Genomic DNA, 26,405 nt, shown 5'->3' with positions numbered 1-26,405 from the left:
GCGGAGCGCGCGGTGGCGGGCGGAGGGAGGCCGGTCGGCTGGGCCGGCCGAGGAGGAGGATGGGCCGGCTCGGCTGGGCCGGCCCGGGAAGGAAAAGAAAAAGAGAAAGAAAAAGGAAAAAGAGAGAGGGAGGAAAATTGGACTTCCGCCCAATTTGAGAAGGAAGGGAAAAAGAAAGGAAAAAGGAGGGAAAAAGGAAAACCCCACTTTTGCCGAGTTTTAAATTAATTTGTTTGGCCAAATTTTATACTTCTGCAATTTAAATTCAAATCCTGTTAGTCGATTTGCGAGCCTCGATTTAATTGAATTAATTCCTTTTAGAGGGATTTTTCCTGAGTTAATTAAGCCAATTGTTATTTACGGATTTCTTTTTACGATTTAGGCTTGGGATAAAACTCCGGGCGTGACATTCGGCGATGATCTCGAAGTAAACCGGCTCTTCGACGGGGTCCGAATCTAAGCGACAAAGCACAAAAATAAATAAAACATGCACAAACTCTACTGAAACAGCAAAAGAAAGTATTTTTAATGGATTCTTGAAAATTTTATGAATTTAATGAAATTTGAATGGACCTAAACGGAGACTAGATGAATTACTTATGAATTTTATAAGTTTTCTGGGTTTTTAGCTAAACAGAAAAGTCCTAAATCAATTATTGCACAATTAATGGGGCTGCTGACGTCAGCGAGGAGAGAGGAGGCTGACGGTTGACAGGTGGGGACCACTTGTCGGTGAGAGAGAGGGGGAGGAGAGACTGACAGCTGGGTCCCACGGGAGGAGAGAGAGGAGGGAGGCGCGGGGTGACTGACGGGTGGGTCCCGCTCGTCAGCGAGAGGGGAGCAGACAGGGAGGGGAGAGCGCGGCCGGCGGCGGGAGCTGGCGGCGGCAGCAGGGGCGACGCGGACGACGGTGCACGGCACGGCGACAACGGCGAGACAGCGACGACGGCGACCGGCGACGGCGGACAACCGAGACGGCGGCGCACGCGGCGCGACCGAGCAAGGCGACCACAGCGGACTGGCACGGCGACGGCAAACGAGCGGCGGGCGCGGGCACGCACGAGCGCAGGTGACGGCAGCTAGACGACGGCCTCGCGAAGGCGACGACGACCGCAGCAGGCGACGGCGGGGAGGAGCTCCGCACCTGTCCGGCGACGGCGTGCGGCTCGGCGGCGGTCGGCCGAGAAGGGGGAGAGAGAGGGGAGGAGGATGGAGACGCTCACCGGCGGCGGTGAACGCGCGGGCAGGTCGGCGAGATTGAGCGAAGGTGGTGACGCGGGAAGGAGCGGAAGATCGACGGTGGCGGCGGAGATCTGTTGGCGACGGCGAGGAGGCCGGACGCGGCGGCGACCACGCAGCGAAGGAACGCGCGGCGCTGGGGTTGTCCACCGGCGACGACGGGGCGGCAATCCGACGACGACGGCGACGCGGAGGCGGTGACGCAGCTGGACGGCGACGACCGGCGGCTGGCGGCGAGATTGAACGGTGGCGGCGAACGGCGACAGCGCGGTGGCGAGTCGAGCGAAGAGGGAAAGTGGGCGACGGCGTGTGGCGGCTCAGGATTTATAGGGTGGCGGCGCCGGCTAGGGCGGGGCGGAGGTTGGAGACCGAGTCGGGCGCGACGCGGTCTCAGCGGCGGCCGTTGCGGCGGCGGCGGTTGTGGCGGCGGCGCGGGCTGGCGCGGAGGCGGGGTTTCGGTCGCTGACAGGTGGGCCCCACCTGTCAGTGGCGCGAGGGAGGAGGGAGGCGACGCTGACTCGCGGGCGAGTGCGGCATGGCGAGCTGGGCCGGGGCAGCGGCCCAGGCGGGGTGCGCGCGGAGAGGGGGAAGCCGGAGCCGGTCGGCTGGGCCGGCCGAGGGGAAATGGGCCGGCTCGGGTGGGCCGGCCCGAGAAGGAGGAGAGGAAAAAGAAGAAGGAAAAAGAAAAGGAAGGGAGGAAAATTGGACTTCGGCCCAATTTGAGAAGGAAAGGAAAAAGAAAGGAAAAAGGAGGGAAAAAGGAAAACCCCACTTTTGGCGAGTTTTAAATTAATTTGTTTGATCAAATTTTATTCTTCTGCAATTTGAATTTAAATCCAGTTAGTCGATTTACGCGCCTCGATTTAATTGAGTTAAGTTCTTTTAGGGGATTCTTCCTGAGTTAATTAAGCCGATTGTTGTTTAAGAATTTCTTTTTACGATTTTAGGCTTAGGACAAAACTCCGGGCGTGACACTCGTCCACTCCACTCCCCCCCCCCCACTCGTACTACCCGCGGCGTGCCACTCGATCCGCTTACGTACTCGTAGGGCCACGTGAGGGTACAGCAGGGGAAGGGTAAGAAAAGCAAGCGCCGGGGTCCCGGGGCTTAGGGTGGGGTTTTCATAGTAGCTATCTGCAGACTTGTGTTCTATTACTGTTTATTTCATTACACAGAGTAGTTTGTTCCTATGTTTTGTATGAATTTACATAAAACTGTTTTCTGTGTGCTTCGTTCGTCCTTTATTGTGCCACACATGTCGATGCCATAAAGGTCTCTGTAATTGAAATAGCTGTTAGGGGCCACTAGATACATGACAACCTAATTTCCTCCTATCATTGTCAAGCAAACCCTTCAATGGCGTTGGACAGCTCAACCACACCCTATTACAAATAGATTTCATCAGATATATGGTTATTTAAATAAAGTTACATGACATTTCTAGCAGTACTTGTGAATACAATGTTACAAATAAAGTAACTTCAATATCAAACAGAAAAGACACATAAACTAGGAAAATTCAACTAAAGGAGAAATCTACTTTCGGTACCTCAAGCATCGAAACACTAGCAAAATTCGAAAGCCCTATCGAGTATGATATAGGAGCAGCGACAAGGCCTTTTAAATGATCCTAGATTTACGATGCTTCGTTGCCCTTGCATCGTCGACGACGATGTCGTTGTAAGTACTATTTCATCTGAAAAGGTGTGAACTTAGCAAATATTACTGTTAAACCGAAACTACAAACTAAATTTAATATATAGTACAATTTTTACACCAAATTTTTAAACAATAGCATGTATTAAATCTCGGTCCAGGCATCAGCCCGAGTACACACTATGACAAATCAATACACAGTTCCACGACTTAAAAACAAATAAAAACAATTATCTATCGAAATGTAGCGGAAAAGAAAAATAAACTAAATCATCTAATCTTCAGCTTCAGCTGGCGATGACGGCACCACACCACAGGTATTCTCAACGGCGGACTGAATCTCACTTCAACCTCTGGAACAACCTTCTGACTCAGGCTCTGGCACTTGCTCTGGTGGGGGAAAAATTAAGCAAGGCTAAGTACAAACCACCGTACTCAACAAGTAACACCCAAGAGAGGAAAATAATGAATGCAATAGGGTGTCAAAGATAGGCTAAGGTTAAATTGCACAAAGCTGCAGTAATTTAGCAAAACAGTAGATAAAATAGACTGAAATTAAAGTAAAGTAACATTTAAAATAAACATCCATTGTCCAACGTTACACCACGTTGCAACAGGCCCAAACCACTGTCCAGCGTTACACCACACTGCAACAGGGTCAACCCTCTGTCCAACGTTAGACCACGTTGCGACAGACCCAAACCACTGCCAACGTTACACCACGTTGCGCAGGGTCAAACCAATTCCAAGATTGATCAGGTTATTAATGGTTCAACTAATCCCAGTGAATCTGTCGGTTCGCCCAATAACCGCGGGCACGGCTATTTGAATAGTTTTACTCTACAGAGGTGTACAACTTTACCCACAAGACATGGCTCCCAAGCATGTTACCATGCCCCAACGTATCACTACGGTACCTCAGTACGGAAACCATGATAAGACCTTTCACCTAACCCTCCCTAGACAATCGCACCGCACTTCAGGTCTCACCCCCTCCTTTACACCAAGTCGGGCAGTCCACTCTTGTGCCTTGGTGAATCCGGAAGCAGCAGAGGCTTTCGTTACACCACGATTGCCCGTCCATACTCTATCACGCTCACCCTTCCCTTGGTACGTTGAATAGGGAGAAGCTAGATTATGAGTCTCACCGTTGCCCATTCTGGCTTGTGGTTAGTACGTGTAAGACTTTCAGGGTTTCCTGAGAACCGGTCCTTAATTGCCATGGGCACGACTCTCAAAACCATGCACCCACAGCCCACCATATGCAATATTTTAGTTGTATTAATTCTCAACGGGATATTAATAATGATCACAACCATTAAAGGTCTATCAAAGTTTAATCAATAATCAAATAATAATTGGTGAGCTAGTTGAACTAAGCATGGCACAGCATTTCCTAACCCTATTTCTAGTCAAATTAACCCTGGGATGACAATAATAATGAGTGGGAATCAACGGATATAAAGATAATTACCCAATAGATAAATACAATAAATAGATTTGCATAAAACAATGCATGTTTGAATGTAAAGCGAGCAATTTTATAAACATAGGTTCAATATGATCAAAGAAGGGTGCCACTTTCCTTGCTTAGACCCACGAGGAACTTCGACGACAACTTCGGGAACGAACGGCGCTGCGACAGGGTCAAAACCTACGATAAACAAGGCAAAACAAGCAAAACAGGCCATAAAACGACTGAAACAGAGAAAGAAACTATTTTTAATGGATTCTTGGCATTTTTTTGGATTTAATGAAACTTGAATGGACTTAAACGGAGGCTAGATGAATTACTTATGAATTTTAGAAGTTTTCTGGGTTTTTTAACTAAACAGAAAAGTCCTAAATCAATTATTGCACAATTAAATGGGGCGCTGACATCAGCAAGGAGAGAGGGAGGCGCTGACGGCTGGGGACCACTTGTCAGTGGGACAGAGAGAGAGAGGGGGTGGGATCGGCTGGCAGGCGGGCCCCGTGGGAAGGAGAGAGGGGCGGCCGACGGCTGGCGAGTGGAACCCACTCGTCAGTGGCCTAGAGCAGAGGAGGGAGGGGAGAGCTCGGCCGAGAGGGGAAGACGGCGCCGGTGGCGAGCGAACGGTGACGACGACGACCGACATCGCGAGGGCGACGACGGCGACGGCATCGGCCGGCGACTGGAGGACAATGAGGGCGACGACGGTGATCAGCGCTAGGCAACGGGCGGCGACGCACAGTGTCGGGGCGATGGCGACGGTGCACAGGAGGTGGAGGCGGGCGCCGGCAGCGGCGGCATGGCGACCGTGCGGCGACGGCGAGGCGAAGGCGGTGGCGCTGGGACGGTGCATCGGCGGCAGCGAACGGCGTGTGCGTGCGACCGAAGAGGGGCAAGGGGAAGGAGAGAGGAAGGGAGATGCTCACCGGTGAAGGCGAAGACAAGGGGAAGCACGGCGAGGACGAGGCGATGGTGATGACACGATCCCGCGGCAACGACCGGCAGCGAGGCGCGTGATCGGCAGGCGGCGGAGACGGCGGCGACCGCAGTGGCGGCCGGGGAGCGGGAGGAAGCGCGGGCGTTAGGGATGCCCGCCGGCGGCGACGGGGCGGCAGCAAGTCGGCGAGACAACGGAACACTCGGTGACGGCCGATGGCGAGGGCGGCGAGGCACGGACGGCGAGATCGATCGGCGGGGAAGGCGGCGGCGCTCGGGTACGGGTGGGAGAAAACCGGCGGCGGCACGCGGAGGAGCGAGATTTATAGGGGGACGGCTCCGGCTAGGGCGGGGACGGCCGTTGGGGGAGATCGGTTCGGTCACGGGCGAAGGACGCGGCGGCGGTTGCGGCAGCCGGCGGTCTCGGCGGCGGCGCAGACTAGGCCAGCGCGGGGAGGCGGCAAACGGACGCGGGCGATGGGCCGAGGCGGAGGCGGAGAGTTGGGCCGGCCGCTGGCGGCCTCGGCAGAGGGGAGGGCGCGCGCGGAGGGCAACGGCCGGCTCGGCTGGGCCGGCCAAACGGGGAGATGGGCCGGCTCGACTGGGCCGGCCCGGACGGATGAGGGGAAAAAGAAAAAGGAAAAAGAAAAACTGAGAGGAGGAAAATTGGACTTCGGCCCAATTTAAGGAGGGAGGGAAAAAGAAAGGAAAAAGAAGGGAAAAAGGAAAGCTCCACTTTTGCCGAATTTTAAATTAATTTGTTTGGCCAAATTTTATAGTCTGCAATTGAAGTTTAAATCCCGTTAATCAATTTGCGAACCTCGATTTAATTAAATTAATTCCTTTAGAGGGATTTTTATCCCAAGCCTAAAATCGTAAAAAGAAATTCGTAAATAACAATTGGCTTAATTAACTCAGGAAGAATCCCTCTAAAAGAACCTAATTTAATTAAATCGAGGTTCCAAATCAATTAACTGGATTTAAATTCAAACTGCAGAAGTATAAAATTTGATCAAACAAATTAATTTAAAACTCGGCAAAAGTGGGGTTTTCCTTTTTCCCTCCTTTTTCCTTTCTTTCTCCCTTCCTTCTCAAATTGGGCCGAAGTCCAATTTTCCTCCCTTTCCTTTTCTTTTTCCTTTTTCTTTTTCCTCTCCTCCTTCCCGGGCCGGCCCAGCCGAGCCGGCCCACCTCTCCCCGGCCGGCCGGCCCAGCCAAGCCGGCCTTCCGCTCCGTCCTCGCGCACGCGCGCGCCTCCCCTCCGCCTGGGCCGTCGGCCCAGCTCGCCTGCTCCCGCGCCCGCGCCGCGACGAAGTCCGCCTCGCCTCCCTCCTTCCTTGCGCCACTGACAGGCGGGTCCCACCTATCAGCGACCAAGCTTCGCCCGCTCGCCCGCGCCCGCGCAGCGCCGCGCCGGCCGAGTACACCGCCGCCCCGACTCCTCCGCCCGCCGCGCCGCCACCGCAACCGCCGCCGCCGAGTTCACCGCGTCGCCGACTCGGTCTCCACCGGCCGCTCCGCCCTAGCCGGCGCCGCCACCCTATAAAATCCCCGTGCCTCTGCCCCGCCGCCACTTTCCCCCTCTCCGCCCGAAGCTCCCCTCCGTCGCCCTCAGCCGCTGATCTCCTCGTCGGCCGTCAGACGTCGCCGCCCACCCACGTCACCACAGCCGCCTCGTCTTCGCCGACCTCCCGCCGGCCTTCGTCGCCACCGGTGGTCGCCGAGCTTCGTCGCCGCCCCTTCGTCCCTCCCGCCGCTGTGCCCCATCGTCTCGACGCCGTTGGCCGGTCTCGCCACCGAACGTCGCAAGCCGTCGCTCGTCCGCGTCTCCACCTCTGCCTCGTCCTCGCCGACCTGCTGCCGCTCTCCGTCGCCGCTGGTGAGCTCTCCTCTCCTCTCTCCCTCTTTCCTCCCTCTTCGCCACCGCTGCCGACCTCCCCGTGACGTCGGTAAGCGCCCAGGAGCCACGCGCCGCCGCCGCCGGGTCGCCGCCCGACATCGTCGCCGTCACCGCCGTGCGCCACTGCTCTGGTTGCGCCGCCAATCCGTCGTCGCGCACCGCTCCTCCTCCTCTCCCCGGCCATGCTCAGCGCCGCCTCGGTCTCCCCTCTCCTCTTTCTCCTCGACCCTCGCCGCCGCGTCGCACGTCGTCGCCGCGCTGCCTGGGGCCGTCGTTCGCCAACTCCCTGCCGGACGTCACCGCGGTCCACCACCCTTCGCCATCACCGTCACCCTCGCGACACCGTCGCTGAGCTCCTCCGCCCGCCGCGCCGCAGGCTGACCCACTGCCGCACCGCCTCGATCCCTCTCCCTCTCGGCCGTGTCTCCACGCCGTCGTTCCCCACTTCGTCGCAATCGCCATCTTTGCGTCGCCGTCACCCCTCCGCCCACCACCACCTTCATCTCCGCCCTTCGTCATCATCGTCGCGCGGTCGCCAAGCCTCGCTGCCGGCGTCCGTCATCGTCTCTCCCTCCCGCCGCCCGTCGCCGTGCCACCCGTCGCTGTCTCCGCCTCCTCCACGCCGACTCGTCGTCGCCGTTCTCGTCGCCGTCCCTTCTCCGTCGCCGCCACCCCTCCACTCGCCGTGACCCCTGCCTCGCCGTGCACCGCCGCCCGTCGCCTCGCGCCGGTGGTCGCCGACGCCGTCGTCGCCCTCCGGTCGCCGGTCGATGTCGCCGACGTCGACGCCCTCGCGCCGCCAGTCATCGCCGTCGCCACCTTCTCCTTCTCCTCGGCCCTCGCCGTCTCCGCCGCGCCGTCGCGCCGCTCGCCGCCAGCCGCGCCCTCCTCCCCATCTCTGTTTCCCTCTCACTGGCCAGCGGGTCCCACCCGCCAGCCCCTCCCTCTCGGTCGGGCCCGCGTGTCAGCCGCCCACTTCCCCTCTCTCCCTCCGACAGGTGGCCCCCACCTGTCAGCCGTCAGCCTCCTCTCTCCTCGCTGACGTCAGCAGCCCCATTAATTGCGCAATAATTGATTTAGGACTTTTCTGTTTAGCTAAAAAACCCAGAAAACTTCTAAAATTCATAAGTAATTCATCTAGTCTCCGTTTAGGTCCATTCAAGTTTCATTAAATCCAGAAAAATGCCAAGAATCCATTAAAAATAGTTTCTTTCTCTGTTTCAGTAGTTTTTTAGCATATTTTTCTTGTTTTTCCTTGTTTGTCGTAGGTTTTGACCCCGTCGCAGCGCCGTTCGTTCTCGAAGTTGTCGCCAAAGTTCCACGTGGGTCTAAGCAAGGCAAGTGGCACCCTTCTTTGATCATATTGAACCTATGATTGTAAAATCCCCCGCTTTTACATTCAAACATGCATTGTTTTATGCAAATCTATTTACTTTATTTATCTGTTGGGCATTTACCTTTATACCCGTTGATCCCCATTTATTATTATTGTCATCCCAGGGTTAATTTGACTAGACTTAGGGTTAGGCAATGCTTAGCCATGCTTAGTTCAACTAGCTCACCAATTCTTATTTAATTATCTGATTAAACTTTGATAGACCTTTAATGGTTGTAATCATTATTAATTTCCCGTTGTGGATTAATACAACTAAGATATTGCTTATGGTGGGCTGTGGGTGCATGGTTTTGAGAGTCGTGCCCATGGCAATTAAGGACCGGTTCTCAGGAAACCCTGAAGGTCTTACACGTACTAATCACAAGCCAGAATGGGCAACGGTGAGACTCGTAATCTAGCTTGTCCCTATTCGACGTACCGAGGCAAGGGTAGGCGTAGTGGAGTATGGACGGGCAATCGTGGTGTAACGAAAGCCTCTGCTGCTTCCGGATCTACCAAGGCACAAGAGGGGACTACCCGACTTGGTGTAAAGGAGGGGGTGAAACCTGAAGTGTGGTGCGATTGTCTAGGGAGGGTTAGGTGAAAGGTCTTATCATGGTTTCCGTACTGAGGTATCGTGGTGATACGTTGGGGCATGGTAACATGCTTGGGAGCCATGTCTTGTGGGTAAAGTTGTACACCTCTACAGAGTAAAACTATTCGAATAGCCGTGCCCGCGGTTATTGGGCGAACTGACAGACTCACTGGGATTAGTTGAACCCCTTTAATAATTTTATTAATCTTGGAACTGGTTTGACCCTGCGCAATGTGGTGTAACGTTGGCAGTGGTTTGGGTCTGTCGCAACGTGGTTTAACGTTGGGTAGAGGGTTGACCCTGTCGCTACGTGGTGTAACGTTCGACAGTGGTTTGGGCCTGTTGCAACGTGGTGTAACGTTGGACAGTGGATGGTTATTCTAAATGTTATGTTACTTTTATTTCAGTTTATTCTATCTACTGTTTTGCTAAATTACTGCAGCTTTGTGCAAGTTAACCTTAGCCTATCATTGTTACCCTATTGCATTCATTATTCTCCTCTCTAGGGTGTTACTTGTTGAGTACGGTGGTTTGTACTCAGCCTTGCTTAATTTTTCCCCCCACCAGAGCAAGTGCCGAAGCCTATGTCAGAAGGTGGATCCGAAGGTTGAAGTAAGGTTCAGTCCGCCGTTAAGAATGCCTGTGGTGTGGAGCCGTCTTCGCCAGCTGAAGCTGAAGATTAGATGGTTTAGTTGTTTTCCTTTTTCGCTGCATTTCGATAGATAATTGTTTTTATTTGTTTTTAAGTCGTGGAACTGTGTATTAATTTGTCATAGTGTGTACGCGGGCTGATTCCTGGACCGAGATTTAATGCATGCTATTGTTCAGAGATTTGGTGTAAATTTCTGGGCGTGACAAGTCTGTCCCATGGTAGAGAAGGAAATGAGGAGTAAGATGGTTTGTTTGGTTGGTGTGCGAAGATCGTTGCTCTTATAGCGAGAGGGCGCCGAAAGTTGAATGTCGTGAATCTCAGCATCTGGGCGTTCTGAGACGATGCAGGGTGAGGCACCGAAAGTCAAGGGGGCGCCAAAAGTTCAATGTCGTGAAGCTAAGTGTCTGGACGTTCTGACTTGATGAAGAGGGTGAGGCATTGAAAGTCGATTGTTGTGGCACGTGTGGACACTAAGAATTCTATATATCGAGGCGCCGAAAGTTGAATGTCGCCTAGCTAAGCGTCCTAGCGCGTGGGTGTTACAGGCCTTTCCGAGTTGTCGTGTCATGTCCAACCAGTTACATCAACCTTACCAGACCGCACTTGTCTCATGACAACTCGTGGTCGAGTTGTCGCAATCAACTTTGAACGCATCACGACAACAAACTTTCGACGCCGCAAGTTATAACAGCGATGACCTTCATGCACCACCCGAACAAACAAGCTTATCCTCACTTCCTTGTTTACCATGGGAGAGGCTCCATTGCTTGAGCATCTCGAGTGGCGAAGGGATCCTTTCGCCAGTTGTATGCTACCATGGTGTGATCGTCCATTCTGCTATTGTGATCGAATACCGGTGCATCCTAATGGCCTCGTTGCAGAGTGAAAGTCTGGGGATGAGGTTCTTCCGATGTGCCAACTTGACTTAGGTATGTTTACCCACAACACCAATCCCAACGTTTGTCACAAGTACCTACCTTCTAAATCGTTTCCTAAATTTTGGATATTTCAGTACCAAAACTCAGTATGTAGATTCATTCAGTGGGTTGATAGGAAGAATCTCAGCCGCAATGACTCATGCGCCTATCCACGAAGTGAACATATATCCGACTATCGCAGAAGGAAGGCTAAACACAAACGATGTATAGCTCGCGGAGAATCGCGATTGGTGGGTCGATCCCAACGAACTACCAACGTGGAGGGAATGTCCCAAATGTCATTGCGGTGAATGTTGCCAAGTTGTCAGATCTATTTCACGGTGAACTCTCAGCCAACGATGCTTCGTTTGCTCTTGCATTATCGACGACGATCTCGTTGTAAGTACCATTTCTTCTGCGTATATATTACCGGACGTTCAAGTTTATAGAATATTCTAAATTTCATGCAGGAAGAACAAAGAAAATGTATCTTCTTACAGTCGATAGATATAGAGAGATCTTGTGTCGCAGGTTCATTAATTACGCAGTCTAAAAGCCCCTCACAAGTCCTTCAAGCAGGGATGGAGGACGTACGGCATGTACAAGCCGCTACCCTTTATTGGAGGAATAATCCATTCGACATACCAGATTGGGTCGAACATCCAATATGCAGTTGTTGAAATCGCTGTCAGATGACTACATCATTCGAACCACGGAGTTATGGAAGGAGATATTTCCTTTAATTGTCCAAACATAACTGATAACCACACCGTAAGTAAACATCTACCCCAATATAACATTATCTCTTCCACGTCCATACCTTTGGTAACCTCCTTTGGGAGCATCTCCGGTATTTTTAGGGGAACTAAACAGCGTGTTGTTTCACTGCGTGGATCAACGAAGTCATGCCTGAGTACTACGGCCATAAAATAACTGAAGCCGAAACATGTCATGAGTACAAGCGAGAGAAAGAGTATCACAAATGATTAAGGGTACAACGACGTTCAAGGGGACAACTCCCAAGATGAACGCAATGTCTTTTGAACAATTGTATCTCGATTTGAGCTTTGTTGTAAGACATTGTTTCCCGAGTTGAGCGGTGGAATCTTAGTAGATTTTCGCTTCTTGCTCCATTATGTTCTTCTCTATTTTCTCCTTCTCATGTGCTAATATTTTTACTTTCTTATTAAGTTGTATTAACATTCAGAATATATTTTCTTTAGTTCCAGATATATTTTAATGACATCATTATATACAAAGCCAATTTAATAAAATGTTAGCTTAGTTAGTACTAAATTCAACATTACACAATACTTCATAAATCCAACCTCCATAATTTTTTACTTTTCTTTTAAGTTGTATTAACATTCGGAATATATTTTCTTTTAAGTTGTATATACAAAGCCAATTTAATAAAATATTAGCTTAATTTAGTACTAAATATAACATTAAACAATATTACATGAATCTAACCTAAATCTAACCCTTGACCTAACAGTAATTAGCCAAACTAACCTAAACCGCCACTGGGAGGCGTTAGGGGGCCCGCCTGCAAAATGGCCAGCCCGCTGCCCCTCCCTCCCCCCGGCCGCGCCACCTCCCCGCCCCCCCCGCCCCCCACCCCCCCCCCCCCCCCCACATTTGCACTTACCCCGTTCCCACCCTCTGTAAGGGCGGAAGGGGGCTTAGTGCATATTTGCCCGCCGTGCCGTTAACGGCCGTCCCACCCGGGCGCCGCGCCGTGTGCCACGTCAGCATTCCACCCTCTGGGAGGGCGGAAGGAGGCTAGTGATGTGATTTTTTGAATTGTAAAATTAAAATAGTGAATAATTTAATAAATAAAATTAAAAATCCAAAAGATTTGTTTTTTCCCAGCGGCCGACCACACCTCCTCCTCCTACCACACGCCCCAACCCACCCCCTGGCCGGCACCCCCACCTCCCTTTGCCCCACCCTTGCCGTCACCCCTCCTCCCCCTAACCTAATACTATTAGGATTCCTATTCCTAATTCTATCTCTAATCCTATTCTAATTTACTTAGAACTCTAATCTGTATTCCTTTTGTACTCTATGTATTCCTTTTTTATAGGAGATGGATTCCAATTTATCTCAAGATTTTTTTCCCCTATTTATAGATCTCCAAGCTCCACACTTTTTCCTACGCCCACTTCCCTCCCACGCCCAAGCTGTGCCTCCCTCCTTGCCGACACTGCCCCCCAAGCTGTGCGCAACCTCCTGCCAAGCTGCCTCCTGATCAAGCCGACTGCCACCGGCCGTCTCCTCTCCCCGGCCGAGCCATACCCTGCCAGGTTCCCCTCTGTTGGTGCTTGCCCCGGCTGGTCATCCCCTCGCTGCCCCGTCTCTGTCCAGCTGAGCAACAGCAGCAAGTCGGCTGTTTTCTCGCGCTGATCTTCAGGTTCGCATATCTTTTGCTCTTGCGAATCAATCTAAATTCATAGATCATCTATTTTTTTAGATTTTCTATTCTGTTAGCTAGCGTGAGATTGATTTACCGTGCAGAATTTAATTTTGTATGCGTAGATCGGTTTTACGTTAAAGTCGTTTCCTTTCCTGTTTAGCGTCGTTTAGATTTTTAGTTTAACAGGACGTCAGAATCCTGTCGTTGATCGTGTCGTTGTTTCAGCCGCTAGTTCATGGGTTCGTGCTTCGCTTCTAAATCGTTGTACAAATCTCTGGTTCATGTACGTTTTGGTCCTATCATGCGAATACATGTTTTGCCCGTTGTTTTTCCGAGTTGTCATTCAAAAATCGTTAACCCATTTTTCTGCAGGTTAAACAAGAAAACAATGTAACTTCTAAAGTTCGTAACTTCTAACGCTCATTCAAATTGCAGCGGATTAATAATTTTCTCAAGAATCCATTAAAAATAGTTTTGTTTTCCTGTTTCAGTAGTCTTATAGCCTGTTTGTCTTAGTTTTTCCTTGTTTGTCATGCAGAAGCCGGTTCCGCCGAGCTTTACTTTGAAATTGTCGCTGAGGTTCTGTCCAGACCAGAGCAAGGCAAGTGGCACTCTAACCTTGATCATACCTTGATCATAGTGATCCCATGTTTTAAAAGCTATGTTTTATATTCAAATATGCATTGTTTTGCTAAACTATTTTACTAGGCAATTACCTATTGTTGAGCCACTGTCTACCAATTTTTACATTTGTTCAACTTGGGTAATTTGACTAGAGTTAGATCTAGGTTTTGCTTAGCCAAGCTTACTTCAACTTAGCTCATCGGTTATCATTTAATTAATACTAAACAATGTTAGTTGTTGATTATGATTAATTACCCGATGATGGTTAATTTTAACTAAAATATTGTTTAATGGTGGATTGTGGGTGTATGGTTTTGAGAGTCGTTCTCGTGGTAATTAAGGACTGTTCTTGGGAAATTTTAGATGTATTACACGTACTAACCATAAGCCAAAGTGAGCAACGGTGGAATCCGTAGCGTAGTTTTTTTGTATCCGATGCATCTAGAAAAGGTAAGAATGATGGAATATGGATGGATCCCGTGATGACCTATATTGCTTTCAGATTTTTAAAAGCTATATATTAAATATGAATAAAATTAAAACTATATGATCAACATCTCATAAAATTCATGTTGATATTACAATTTAAGAATTCAGATATAAAGCATTTTTAAAAGCTATAAAGATTTGTTTCAAGTATAAAATATAATAACTTTACTTTGAATTTCGGAACTTCCATCTGTAGTCATATTCAAATGAAAAAAATAAAATAATTTGTTACTTTCTTTACTCAGTATTTTCTTGCATGTGTCACTCAATCAATAAATACTATTTATGCTCATTATTTATTTCCCTTCTTGTTCCAATTTATTAATAATGAGGTGAAAATAATTTTTAATCAAATAAACAATCAATGGCTAGGATTGGGTGTTTGGTCTTACACTCAAGAGGTAAGAGGGAGCGCTCAAATAATATAGTATGTTTGATTTTTGTTATAGCTATTTAATAAAATCCATTCTAGAAAGGTAACCAAATACCATGCCATGCACGAGGACCAGTATTCTTCGTTTGCCAATTCGATCACCAATCAACATTTTTACAACAATGTACAAGTAGAATAGGCAAGTCAAGAAGAGTCTGCAGATCCTGCGTGGCTAGCAGCAGCGGCGGAAGCAGCAGCAGAAAGAGCAGGAGGGTGGGCTCGGAAGCCTGAGAGCGCAGCACTTGGGAAGAAGCCTGCATTTCGGCAGCTTGATCTTCCATGAGCAGCACCGGCGGCGGCTCCCCTGGCTGCTGGCCCCCCTCTCCGAGCGGACGAGCTTCTTGAGCTCGGCCTTGGCCTTGCGCAGCCGGGCCTCGTACTCCTTCTTCCACGCCCCGAACTGCCGCTTCAGCCTCCTGAGCTCGTCGACCGACTTGGCGGTCGGCGGCCTCGCGTCGGTGGCGGCGCGCGCGCCCTGCTCGAACGCCTCGCTCTCCCGCCGGAGCTCCGTCGCCAAGCGGCTCACGGTATCCTCGGTCTGCCTCTCGTCGACGGCAGCGGGGCCGGCCGCGCTGACACGTGCCTGCTGCTTCCCCACGGACTGAGCTGGTGGAGCACCGGCAGCACCGCTTGTGGTTGACGGTTCCTCCCGGTGGCGTGCCGTTGATCCGCCGGTCCTTACCGCGTTGCTCTGAGCCATCTGCAAACGTGCAATGCGCATTCAGAAACAAGAATGAATCTACAGTGCATTGTTGGGAAAAGAGAGCTAGCATTAGCAATATTGGGACGGGATAAGACGACGGCTTAATTTCATTTTCGTTCACCTGCAGCGTGGTGATCTGCTTCTGCAGCTCATCCTCCACGGATTTCATCCTCGCCTCGCATTCCGAGAGCCTGGATTCGTAATGCTCGACCTGCTGACGCAGCGCGGCTATCTCGTCGTCCTTCTGCCTCACCACGTCGTCCCTGTGCTTCACCGCCTCTTCCGCCAGCATGGCCCTTCTTTCCAGCTCCAGATTGACCGCGCATCTCTCCTCTTCTTCCTGACAATGGATTCGTCAATTCAGCATTGTCCGCATCACATTAATTGCAACATGGCATGCAGCTAGCTTCATTTGCAAGTACGTACCTGCGGTGGCGGCAATGGTGGCTGCCGTGGCGGGTGAACCCACGGGGCCGGGGCACCAGGCCTCTGCACAGACGGCAGCCTGCCCCTCACCGTGGGGCGCGTGGGCAGCGCCGGTGGCGCCTCCTCCTTGGGCTTCTCCTCCGGCTTCCCTACTCCCCTCTGCATGAGCGCGTCCAGCATGACCTCCATGGAGCTCAGCGCCGACGACAGCGTCGACGACGCCGCCATCGCTAGCTGGCCGTCGCCCTCAGCGCGGAGCACGTAGACGCTATCCCTGCCGGTCAATCGGCCGGTCTAGCTGCTGATCATCGATCGCACGTAACTCAGCAACATTTCACCATGAAATTGGATGCGATCGAGGCGGAGGGAGGGGAAGAGAGAGGAGCGGCGCCCGAAGATCGAGCAGCAGCAGGCCAGGCAGGGGGGAGGGAATCAGGTGGTGGCGAGGCGTTGCTGCCCAGCGCGCGCGGCCTCGCCCACGCTGCCTGCCTGCTGGGGTGGTTGCTTGGCTTCCTCGCAGCAACATCGATCTCACCGGTTAATCCCTCTGCCCGTATTGGCGTGGCCTGGGCTGTCTGTGCTGCGTGGGTTGAAACTGCCGGCTGGCTACCCACATCGCCCGTTGCAAATATAGGCAGCTTTCATGCTGCTAAATATAGCTGTAAGCTGTATATGAGAAATTGTTACTCTCTGTCATTTCGCTCGTGCTTGTCCTTATAAACTATAATTTAAAATTTTCAACTAGTTGATTTTATGTTTTTTTACCATAGTTTATCTTTCGGCGTTTGTTTGTAGATAGCTAAGAACACATATATAAAAATTTTATTTATAAATTATTTCTTGGTTTATATATATGTCGTTTGCTTATATATTGATGTTACGGTGGCTGCCTGGTATGTCCATATGAATGGTGCGAGTCTGGCAGTGCACGGTGATTACTGAAAAAATATCCAAACCTAATGCTCTATCAGATTTTTTTATTGTTTGAGGTTAGCTAGTTCACTATTGAAGTACCTAACGTTAAACATTTTTGAAATATAATCAATATTACATATATTTCGACAAAACTATCATAAAACAAAAGATTCTTTTGACAAACTATAACAAACTTACCAATTTAAGTCGGATTAGTACAAATTTATTGATATATAATTCAATTTCCCACAAAACCACATATTTTAAGCCATGGTTTAGCAAAAGTAACGATTTAACACCAATTGTATCTGAAAACTACATATTTCTAAGAAAATCTATAGCATTGTGATAAAAGCTCATTGGCAAATCTATATTTTTAAGATACGACAGCCTAAATATGTTGTTTAGTACCAGTGTAGCTTGAATTCATGCTATGGATACTTATTTAAGCAGTCTACCGTGTACTATACGTACTTCTATAGGGGTGCAGGTTTCGAGATATAAAGAAAGATGTAAAGATAATAATCATACAATATCTGACTAGATATATAACAAGATTTAGTTTTTTATGTCCAAACTTCCCTAACAAGTTGGGCACATTTAGTCTGGATATGGTACATGCCATGTGAAACTGTTTTTACCACACGGGTGTAGGTACATATATGTTATCTAAATAGTTATAAAAAATATAAAAAAATTTAATAAGATAGATAAATATGAGTTATATCACTTCATAAACATGCAAGTTTAAATTCAACTTCTACAAGTTGCAGTAAAAAAACAAACAAAACTGAAACTAACTATACGCATATTCATAATTGTTTTTGTTATTTTTGCTACAACTTGTAGAAGTTATTTTAAATTTACATGTTGGTAGAGTGATATAACTCATATTAAACTATCTTATTAAATTTTTTTCATATTTTTTAATAACTATTTAGATAGCATGCCAGATGTATATACACCCGTGTGCTAATAAACTCCTTCCACCGTGTGCTAATAAACTCCTTCCATGTGGCCATCTCTTGCGAAAGTGCTGTACGTACGAACAACAGCGTACGACAATCATAGGATTTCAGACGCCGTCGTGCCCCATGTCTTGAGGATCCCATTCTATGAGATTATAAATTATATTTATTGTGCACCTTTTCTAGGATTTGAAAATCAATCTATAGCCAAATATAAGTTTGAGAGCTCGAACGTAGGAAAAACTCCCTTTTCCTCATATACCATTGATCTTTGCTTCTTGCTTACCACCCCATAAATTTACAACCCATACACAACATCGACATATGGTTTTGCAATAGTTTTATAAAAGTATCTAGAGTTTTGCCAGATCTATATTAATATATTAACACAATAGGGGTTAGAATAACTCTAACTTGGGTTAAATCACAACGCAACAATAACTCGTAACAAGGAAACAAACAATATGATATGGATTCATGACAAGATCATATTCTTTGCTAGAGAATCAAAAGCAAGGTATTAACACATTTACTGATGAACAGTATTTCTGAAATATCACATAGTATAAAAGAATAAGGGGTTGCCCCGACATAGGAGATATGTCCCGTCGGATGATACCTCATAAAAATAAAGATGTGAAACAAAAATTTTAAATATATTTATTATGAGATACAGAGACTCCGACAAAATGAAACAAAAGAGTGCTAAATATCATGTTAGATATAAGGCCATCTTATTTTTTTTCCCTCAAAGTAAGGTAAACTCTTCAATACAGATTATAGGAGCTAAACTAAACATCACTATCCATTTGACCATTTGCTTTCCCAAGCACCTAGTTTACTTCTGAACTGTGTGGTAATATCACACTCTACGCAGATATCACCATTGGCCATTGAATGGGATGCCATCATTTCTTATGTTTCTATTCTTATCTAGATTATTAGTACTGACCACTTTAGGTCCTCCAAAATCTGCCTGTCACTGATCAAAGACAACCAGCATAAAAGGGCCAAGAATGCAGGCACTCCATATATTTGCAGAAAGCATTGAATGCCCTCCAGATAACAGCATTAAAAAGCCATTTCCTGAAGAATCTTCAGTGTTGTTTGATGTACCTAACAACAGGAAAATATGGGGAAACTACATCACTTCCCCTTTCCAGACAAGTGGACATAGTAATTGAAAAGACTGAACCCAGTAGCTCACCCATTCCAGATGTTGAGCTGTAATGCCTGATGTGTTATTTGCATATATGCCACCTAGAACCTTACCACCAATTGAAAAGTATTAAACCAAACGCTTGAGTGAGCATGTTCATTTAAGAAAGAGTGTGTTTTATCCATATTATTATAATACCTTAGAAACCGTCTCAAGGAACATTCCTGGTCGGACAGGCCGTGGCTTGATGCCAGTCACACTTCCCTGTATTCATGCAAATATGTGAAGTCAACAACTTATGTAATGCAAACTATATTGAGTTTTGATCATGACAAAGATCCATGTTTTTGAATCCAAAGCTTACCCTTCCAGATATCCCAGGTTGACGCTCAAGTTTAGAATCTGATTCAGCATTTCCACTTTCAGTGTTATCAGCACCTTCTGCCTTGCCATTCATAACATCCTTGATCATCCTCTCCAATGCTTTCCCAGGTTTCAGAGAAACCAACTTGCTCAAGAAGTTCACCTGTTCATTCAGGTCACATGACACCAAAAAAAGAAAAATAATGTTCAATTCATCAACTGTGTATCTCAGATTAATAGTTAGTATCCAATAAAGAAAAATATTAGGTCTTCACAAAGCACTAAATAGTGTCATAATAAAATGAATACACAAGGAATATGAAGAAAATGTAGTAATATCCTATACTAGACAGGTATTAAATGCATACAACTAGACAGGAAGCCAAATGGAATAGATCACTAAAGCCAAAGGGGAATAGCCTTTGGTAGTTATAGATGTTAATAAAGGATATTAAATGTATACAACTAGACAGGTAAAGACTCTTAACAATGTAATTTCACAATTTCCAACAAGTGAAAAAAATACCTCTGACTCAGGAAGAGTACTGAGACCACGGTCATTTCTTTCATCTAGCAGACCACCTCCCATCATATTTCGAGCTTCCTCTCTTACTATAACTAGTCTAGCGAGAAGTTTACGATCAGGAATTGTGGGCCTCGATTCCATTGACTGCAATAATTATTAAAAGGTAGGTCAGAGACTCTGAATAATCTTAACAATTAATGTTCCATAGTCTAGCAGAATTGTTGGCAAATATCCATACCCATGCCCACAGCTATGGAGAAAATCTATTGTGCATTACAGAAAATAGAAGTTGCAGAGCAATCATGAGGTAAATGACAACACGATATGTACCGAGGACTGAAATGTGTTAGGCCATTAATTCTCTCTTTTTTTTTCTTAACAAAACTACTGCAATGGATGCCCCCGTAGTTAAATTAATATATTATAATTAACAAGTAAAAAAATTACAACAAAAATATCCAAGATTAGTTCTCTCTTGAAGGAAAGAAAATTTCCGTTGCATTGTACGCACACTGTTCTGAGGTATGTGACATGCCATCATTCACCTCATACAAGGACAATTGTGATATCGCAAATGAAACTGAAGGACAACCAGGAACTTAGCAAAAACAAAACAAATTGTAGTGGCCAACATCAAGTATCCCCTGTGTTTACATGGCATTCAGAAACAGTCAGGTTAGACAAGTTTCCTTAAAGACTTGATCTGTTTCCACTAACCAACTTGTGCGACCAAATTGTGCAGTTTCCGAGAACAGTGACAAAATGTAATACACGCAAGTTGTTACACCACCAATGAAACTTACTGTAAGATCATTTTTAGCCCACCACACATATACCTTTACAAAACTACAAAGACTAGAATGTCCTTTACTGTTTTAAACCCCAATGCATTTTTCTCCTAATTTTCAAATCCCAATACATTTGTTCCCTACTTTACCAAACTCTAATGCAATAATTGCTCAAAAAATGAAGTCTTTTTTGGGATAAATATGAGTGAGATAAAAATGAACTCTTTTTGGGATGGAGGCAGTACATCTTACCTCCACTAGATCATCAGCCTGGTTTGCAATGTCATTAAGATTGGCTCCTGGAATCTGGCACTTAAGACCTTTATCATTTTTAAACACACCTCCACCAGCAGCTACACGGCGTAGTAGTTCATGTCTGCTATCTTTCTTTTCAGTCTGGCAAAGAAGTCCAACCACCTGAACCTGGTTTATAAATCATGAAATGGGTAGACTGGTTGAAGAGCACGATTATGACTACATATACAGGTTTGATGTTCCCAGAAAGGTAAATCTCCTTCACTAGAAATAGGACTTACATGTGGAGGGCATTTTTTCGTGAGATGGTCCAACACTGTTTGCTTGACTACCTCTAGCAGAGATTTTCGCTGCCAGCAAAACGAAACTGATGCGTAAGGCAAGTAGAGAAAGCATGCACAAAGCCCAAAAAACAGGTCAAGACTGGTTGAATAAGCATGCATCCAAATATCTGTTATCAAATCATCATTATTTTGTTCCCACAACACATTTGTCAAGGATGTTCGCAAGAACTTAACGTCTTAAACAATGAGAAATTCAATGAGAAGATACAGACTAATTAGGGCATTAAAACTAATTATAAGAAGTGGATACAGATAAGTCAGTGCATACTCCACAGTTACTATGTTGCTACAATGCACTCTCGAGGACATATTCCAGAAGATTTTGCTTACATATTCATTAGGTGGCATGCTACTGAGCAATTTTAACATGAGTAAATACATACTAATATCAGTTAGAACATTATGATCAATTATTAATATAACTAGAAAGACATCAAGGTAAATTAGACAATACAATCGTTTTGTATTACAATCAGCAAACCAAGAGAGTGCACAACATATTCATCCTTTTAAGATCCTGAATAAGTTCACATGATTTTCATCAAAGTTGTGAAATGAATCGTTCCAGTACCTCATTGTCACTGTCCTTCTGAGCAAGCTGTATCATGTAATCAAGTGCCATTAGAAAGCCAGATTCCATCTCATCAACTCTTTTCCCAATGACTCCCTGCGCTACCAACTCCACAGCCACTGGTTCAAAGGTGCCATCCATATCCATGTCCTCCATCTACAACATCATCAGCATACATAGTCCATACAAAAAATACAGAATACAATATTTAGAATCTTAAAATCCTCAAAGGTAGAAATCATCATTATAATTAAGCTGCATCATGAACCTTGCTATTACACATCGCGTATGACATTTTCCGATTCATCCGTTAAGATTGATCCATTCATAGTTTGTTCCAGAATTAAATACAACCCATAATCTTTGCAACTTAAGAAAAATGTGAAAGGATGCAGCCAACCATAAATTAACTTTACCAACAGCTCTAATTTAGGAGAAAATATTGGCCAATTCGTCAAGTGCTTTAATATACCACCCAATGAAGGAAAATAAATCAGTAAAACATCCATCATTAAATAAAACAACCAACATTATTAACCACCCAGAGCTAAAATATCCCAAGAATTACCATTTCGATGGACAACTGAGACAGAATATCCACAATTGAACTAGGGGGGCAATTTCTCCATTGAATGGATGCAAAGGAAACACACTCGTACCAGCTTGAGCATCTCCTCGAGCACGGAGGCCACCTGCTCGCCGCCGCGGAGGAGGGCGTCGCACTCGGCGGGGTCCCACTTGGAAGGGTCGTCCCCGAGCGACGCCGGCGAGGCGATGGGGAGGGGCGCCTTGGGCGGCGCGGCGTGGCAGACGACGGCGGAAGGGGAAGGGCCTCGCGGGCGGAGGAGGGCGGCTGGGCTGCGTGCGAAGGCGGTGGTGGACATGGTGGACGGGAGGGAGAGGGAAGGTGAGACGGACAGAACCGCCATGGTTCGTCGCCGGGAGCGCGAGAGGAGGAGGAGGAGGAGGTGCTGCCGTTGACGGGGACCTGCGCCGCTGATCTCTCGCCGGGCGCCGGCTGGCCTCCTTCCCTGCTCTCCCAGCCAGCGGCCTCCCGTGGCCGCCGCCGCCTGCACGAGCGTGTGAGGCTGGGCGATTGGGGGAAACGGGCAATAGCCGTTGAATAGACGGTGTTTGGATAGACTACGGGTTTAGGGATGGGACGGGATTAGAGATTTAGAGCGAGGCAAACTACAACAGCATGTTATTTTGGCCCTGCGGGCTGCGGTTATCGTAAGAGCAAGTTAGATAGTATAGCTAGCCGCTGACTAATAGCTTATTGCTAAAACTAGCTACTAATACAATAGATTAGCTATTGGCCGACTATACTTTATAATCAAATAGTAAATTGTAACATGCACATATCAATGTGTATGATCTTGGGTGAATTGTATCTTTGTATCCATTTGTACAAGGGCATATCAAACACAATACTAATTATATTCTGTTCAGTACAAAAATCACAGGACACTATCATTAAATACCATAGATTATCGATAATATTATCCTAGTTCAAACACAAGTCTTATACAAAAGGGCAAGGTACTAAAGGATAGCTGCAGTTATTACAGTTCCATAAAACCAACATAACGGGATAATATTATCGATAAAGAAAAACAGACATAACGGTTTATAGTTCCAAAAGTCACATCAACAATTGGACATTAAGCAAAATATATATATTCCACCGAATGAGGCAATGGTTTCTTCATCTAATTAAAGATAGACCGTTGATAGCAGAATTGTTGCATCATATTAGTTGGCTGAGTGATCATTTAACCTGATGGGAGAAAAAAGACACATACATCATATCAGTAGTGAGTTATTTGATGATTAAATGAGTAAATGAACATTTTTTTAGTGAAACCTCAGTAAAATGAGTAATCACTACATGCATATATCTGCAGTTGGTAAATCTTACAAATAAATTATTGCACGGGCATAAAATTTGAGTGAGAATTTCATGAGCGTTTCGTAATACTGTAATAGTATGCAGTATGGCTAGATGCATCACTAGTAAATTCAAATTTAGTTCAGCCAGCGAAAGCACTAACAAAACACCGTGGTACTGCATCACAAGGAAGAAAAGAGAATTACTGAATTACGACTATTAGTAGTCTAGCTTACAGTGCATTTAGTTCAAGTAAATTATCACAACATAGAAAAGATAATCACTATAATGTGTCTCTAAGTAATTTGGCCTAATTCTAAATTTAGTTCATATAAGCTACCTGTAAGAAGTGCAGCACCATGATTTGGATAGCAGAGCAAAGCATGTACCTGAAATAAGTTAGACACAACGGGTAAATGATATAACCTAAACACGGTAAAGAAAAGGAAAATAACATCACATGATTATTACCATGTTTATGCCTGCTGATATCTCCAAAACGATGCCAAATATGCTCAATTAAATCAGATTTCAGTTGGAGGTATGCATAGAACGATCACAAATAGCAGATTTTCTGCGTAGGACATCACTAAAACATGGATTATCACCAGAAGTTACTTTAGGAGGCAGAACTATTGATGTCCTACGAATTCTATTGAGGTAGGTCACATGTTGCATCCACTTTCTCATCTTCAACAATCATATTGTGGAGAATCACACAAGCTAGCATTATTTTCCCAACACTCTTTCGTTCCACCTCTTTGCTGGACGGCGCACAATGTTGAGATGTGCTTGCAACACTCCAAAAGCTCGCTCCACATCTTTCATTGCCCCCTCTTGACGTTCAGCAAACAATTTATGCTTCTCTATTTATGGAATTGATATAGTCTTGATGAAGCTGGCCCAATCTGGGTATATACCATCAGCAAGGTAATACCCATTGTTATACTTGTTCCCGTTAGAAAAAAATGAACTGAGGAGCCTCCCCTCTAACTTGTTCTAGGAATAAGGGTGACTGATTCAGCACATTGATGTCGCTGTTAGAACCAGCGACACCAAAGAAAGAATGCCAAATCCAAAGGTCATGTGAAGCAACCACTTCAAGGATCATTGTTGGGACCTTGTAGTCACCACGAGTGAATTGGCCCCTCGAAGCTCTCGGACAACTCTTCCACCTTCAATGCATGCAATCGATACTTCCTAGCCTACCCGGAAAGCCACGAGACTCATTAACTTGTAGTATACGCTCTAAATCCTCACTTGTGGGTCATCGCAAATATTGCCCACCAAAAACCTCAACTATTCCGTAAGCAAAAGTGTCCAAACACTCTAAGGATGTGCTCTTGCCGATTAGCAAGTACTCATCTAAGGCATCAGCAGGCGTGCCATATGCTAACATACAAATCGCTGTTGTGCACTTTTGAAGTGGAGAAAGGCCTATGCGACCAGAACAATCTTCTCTTGGAATAAAATACGGAGACCAGTGACCTAGGGCTTGCACGATGCGTAAAAAGAGATGCTTTCGCATACGAAATCTTGTGCAAAACCTTCTCTCAGAGTACAGTGGCTTATCTGCAAAGTAATCAGCCACAAGACGTCAGTGACCTTCTCCATGATCCCTTGCAATAGTCTTCCTTGTTCCTCCCAGGCGCTGGACTAGCATAGCCGCAAACTTCGCCTTGATCTTCTATACAATTCTGTAGCAAAGGAATCTAGGACATTCATATCAGAGATGTATTTGTCAAGAAATTTGGATGGGTCTAGGTCATCTGAGGAGGATGAGTCTGGCATAGTACTTTTGAAAAGAAAAGAGAGATAGGTTGTGATGGATTCAGAATGGGAGGGTCAATATATATAGATGGATGTTCTAGTAGTTTGCGTGTTTAATTTCACTGTCTTGGCTGCTAGCAAATAATATTGAGTAGGCTAGTAATGCTTGGACCAAGTGCAAATAGCATGCAAATTTGGACTGACTTCACATTTGTTTGGACTAACTGCAATTAATAAGACAACACCATGGAAATTGGGATTGACCACATGTTTTTTTGGACTGACTGCAATTAATAATCATGAAATAGGGACTGCAAATTTTTTGGACTACACATGCAACATGAATTAGGAGCACATATTTTTTTGAAATAAGAGCAACTACACCATGAATTAAGGAGTGCATGATTTTTTGGACGAATGACTGCGACTACAACAAGAATTAAGGACTGCATTTTTTTTTGGAATGACTGCAGCTACACCATGAGTTAAGGATTGCATGATTTTTTGGAATGACTGCAACTACAACAAGAATTAAGGACTGCATAATTGTTTGGAATGACTGCAACTACATCAAGAATTAAGGACTGCATATTATTTTGGAATGACTGCAACTACAACATCAATTAGGAATGCTTTCTTTTTTTGGAAGGACTGCAATATGTAAGCACGAATTTATTTGCATATTTATTTTTTACTAACTTCTACTAACATGCACATAATATTGGACTGTCTATGTTTTTAACTACTTCAAATTAATTTCAGTTCACTACATTTTAATACAGAGATACATACCTCTCTAATTTTGGGGGAATATCTCTTCTCTCATGCATTTCAGCATATGCACAAACTCAGCCCGCACATCATCAGGCATATCCCTTGTGTCTTTGTTCAGCAAGTCTCGATATGTTTCAATTATAGCTGTGTATCTAGCAAGCTTCTTAGCTGCAAGGTTGTCACTAGAAACACGTATCTGAGTCTAACACTTCGGTCTGTCCTTCTTTGCCAGCCGCATGAGCAACC

The 26,405-nt window shown here is 46.3% G+C and overlaps 2 protein-coding genes and 1 long non-coding RNA gene across 3 annotated transcripts; all 3 read right to left on the bottom strand.

Moving 5' to 3' along the window:
* Window positions 1–14,729: 14,729 nt before the first annotated feature.
* LOC102710637 (myosin-1-like) lies at window positions 14,730–16,379 on the bottom strand. Its single transcript, XM_006663327.3, has 3 exons — window positions 15,836–16,379; window positions 15,531–15,749; window positions 14,730–15,406 (listed from the first exon to the last, which is right to left on the bottom strand). The coding sequence occupies exons 1-3, from the start codon at window positions 16,061–16,063 to the stop codon at window positions 14,879–14,881; spliced, it is 975 nt and encodes a 324-aa protein (XP_006663390.3). The 5' UTR covers window positions 16,064–16,379; the 3' UTR covers window positions 14,730–14,878.
* Window positions 16,380–18,224: 1,845 nt separating this feature from the next.
* Window positions 18,225–22,848, bottom strand: LOC102715798 (protein PEP-RELATED DEVELOPMENT ARRESTED 1 homolog, chloroplastic). The gene is made up of 9 exons (XM_006662807.3): window positions 22,384–22,848; window positions 21,725–21,880; window positions 21,091–21,159; window positions 20,807–20,977; window positions 19,767–19,910; window positions 19,242–19,403; window positions 19,076–19,141; window positions 18,926–18,985; window positions 18,225–18,834 (listed from the first exon to the last, which is right to left on the bottom strand). Exons 1-9 carry the CDS (start codon window positions 22,651–22,653, stop codon window positions 18,790–18,792), a joined length of 1,143 nt encoding a protein of 380 aa, XP_006662870.1. The 5' UTR covers window positions 22,654–22,848; the 3' UTR covers window positions 18,225–18,789.
* A 265-nt stretch (window positions 22,849–23,113) lies between these two features.
* On the bottom strand, window positions 23,114–25,884 carry LOC107305262. The gene is made up of 3 exons (XR_001551382.2): window positions 24,087–25,884; window positions 23,956–24,004; window positions 23,114–23,504 (listed from the first exon to the last, which is right to left on the bottom strand). It is a non-coding gene; the product is annotated as an uncharacterized LOC107305262 (long non-coding RNA).
* Between the last annotated feature and the right edge of the window lie 521 nt (window positions 25,885–26,405).

The sequence above is a fragment of the Oryza brachyantha genome, chromosome 11 (assembly GCF_000231095.2).
Source record: "Oryza brachyantha chromosome 11, ObraRS2, whole genome shotgun sequence".
In the NCBI taxonomy this organism is placed as follows: Eukaryota; Viridiplantae; Streptophyta; class Magnoliopsida; order Poales; family Poaceae; genus Oryza; species Oryza brachyantha.
This window is presented reverse-complemented; position numbering and strand designations above follow the sequence as displayed.

What these genes read in the sequence shown, in the direction of transcription:
- LOC102710637 (XM_006663327.3), bottom strand. Translation starts at nt 16,063, where the DNA reads ATGGCGGCGTCGTCGACGCTGTCGTCGGCGCTGAGCTCCATGGAGGTC. An exon ending in CACCATTGCCGCCACCGCAG is followed by an intron (nt 15,750 to 15,835) that starts GTACGTACTTGC and finishes ATCCATTGTCAG; the next exon opens with GAAGAAGAGGAGAGATGCGC. An exon ending in AGCAGATCACCACGCTGCAG is followed by an intron (nt 15,407 to 15,530) that starts GTGAACGAAAAT and finishes GCACGTTTGCAG; the next exon opens with ATGGCTCAGAGCAACGCGGT.
- LOC102715798 (XM_006662807.3), bottom strand. Translation starts at nt 22,653, where the DNA reads ATGGCGGTTCTGTCCGTCTCACCTTCCCTCTCCCTCCCGTCCACCATG. An exon ending in TCGAGGAGATGCTCAAGCTG is followed by an intron (nt 21,881 to 22,383) that starts GTACGAGTGTGT and finishes ATGATGTTGTAG; the next exon opens with ATGGAGGACATGGATATGGA. An exon ending in TCCTTGAGACGGTTTCTAAG is followed by an intron (nt 18,986 to 19,075) that starts GTATTATAATAA and finishes ATTGGTGGTAAG; the next exon opens with GTTCTAGGTGGCATATATGC.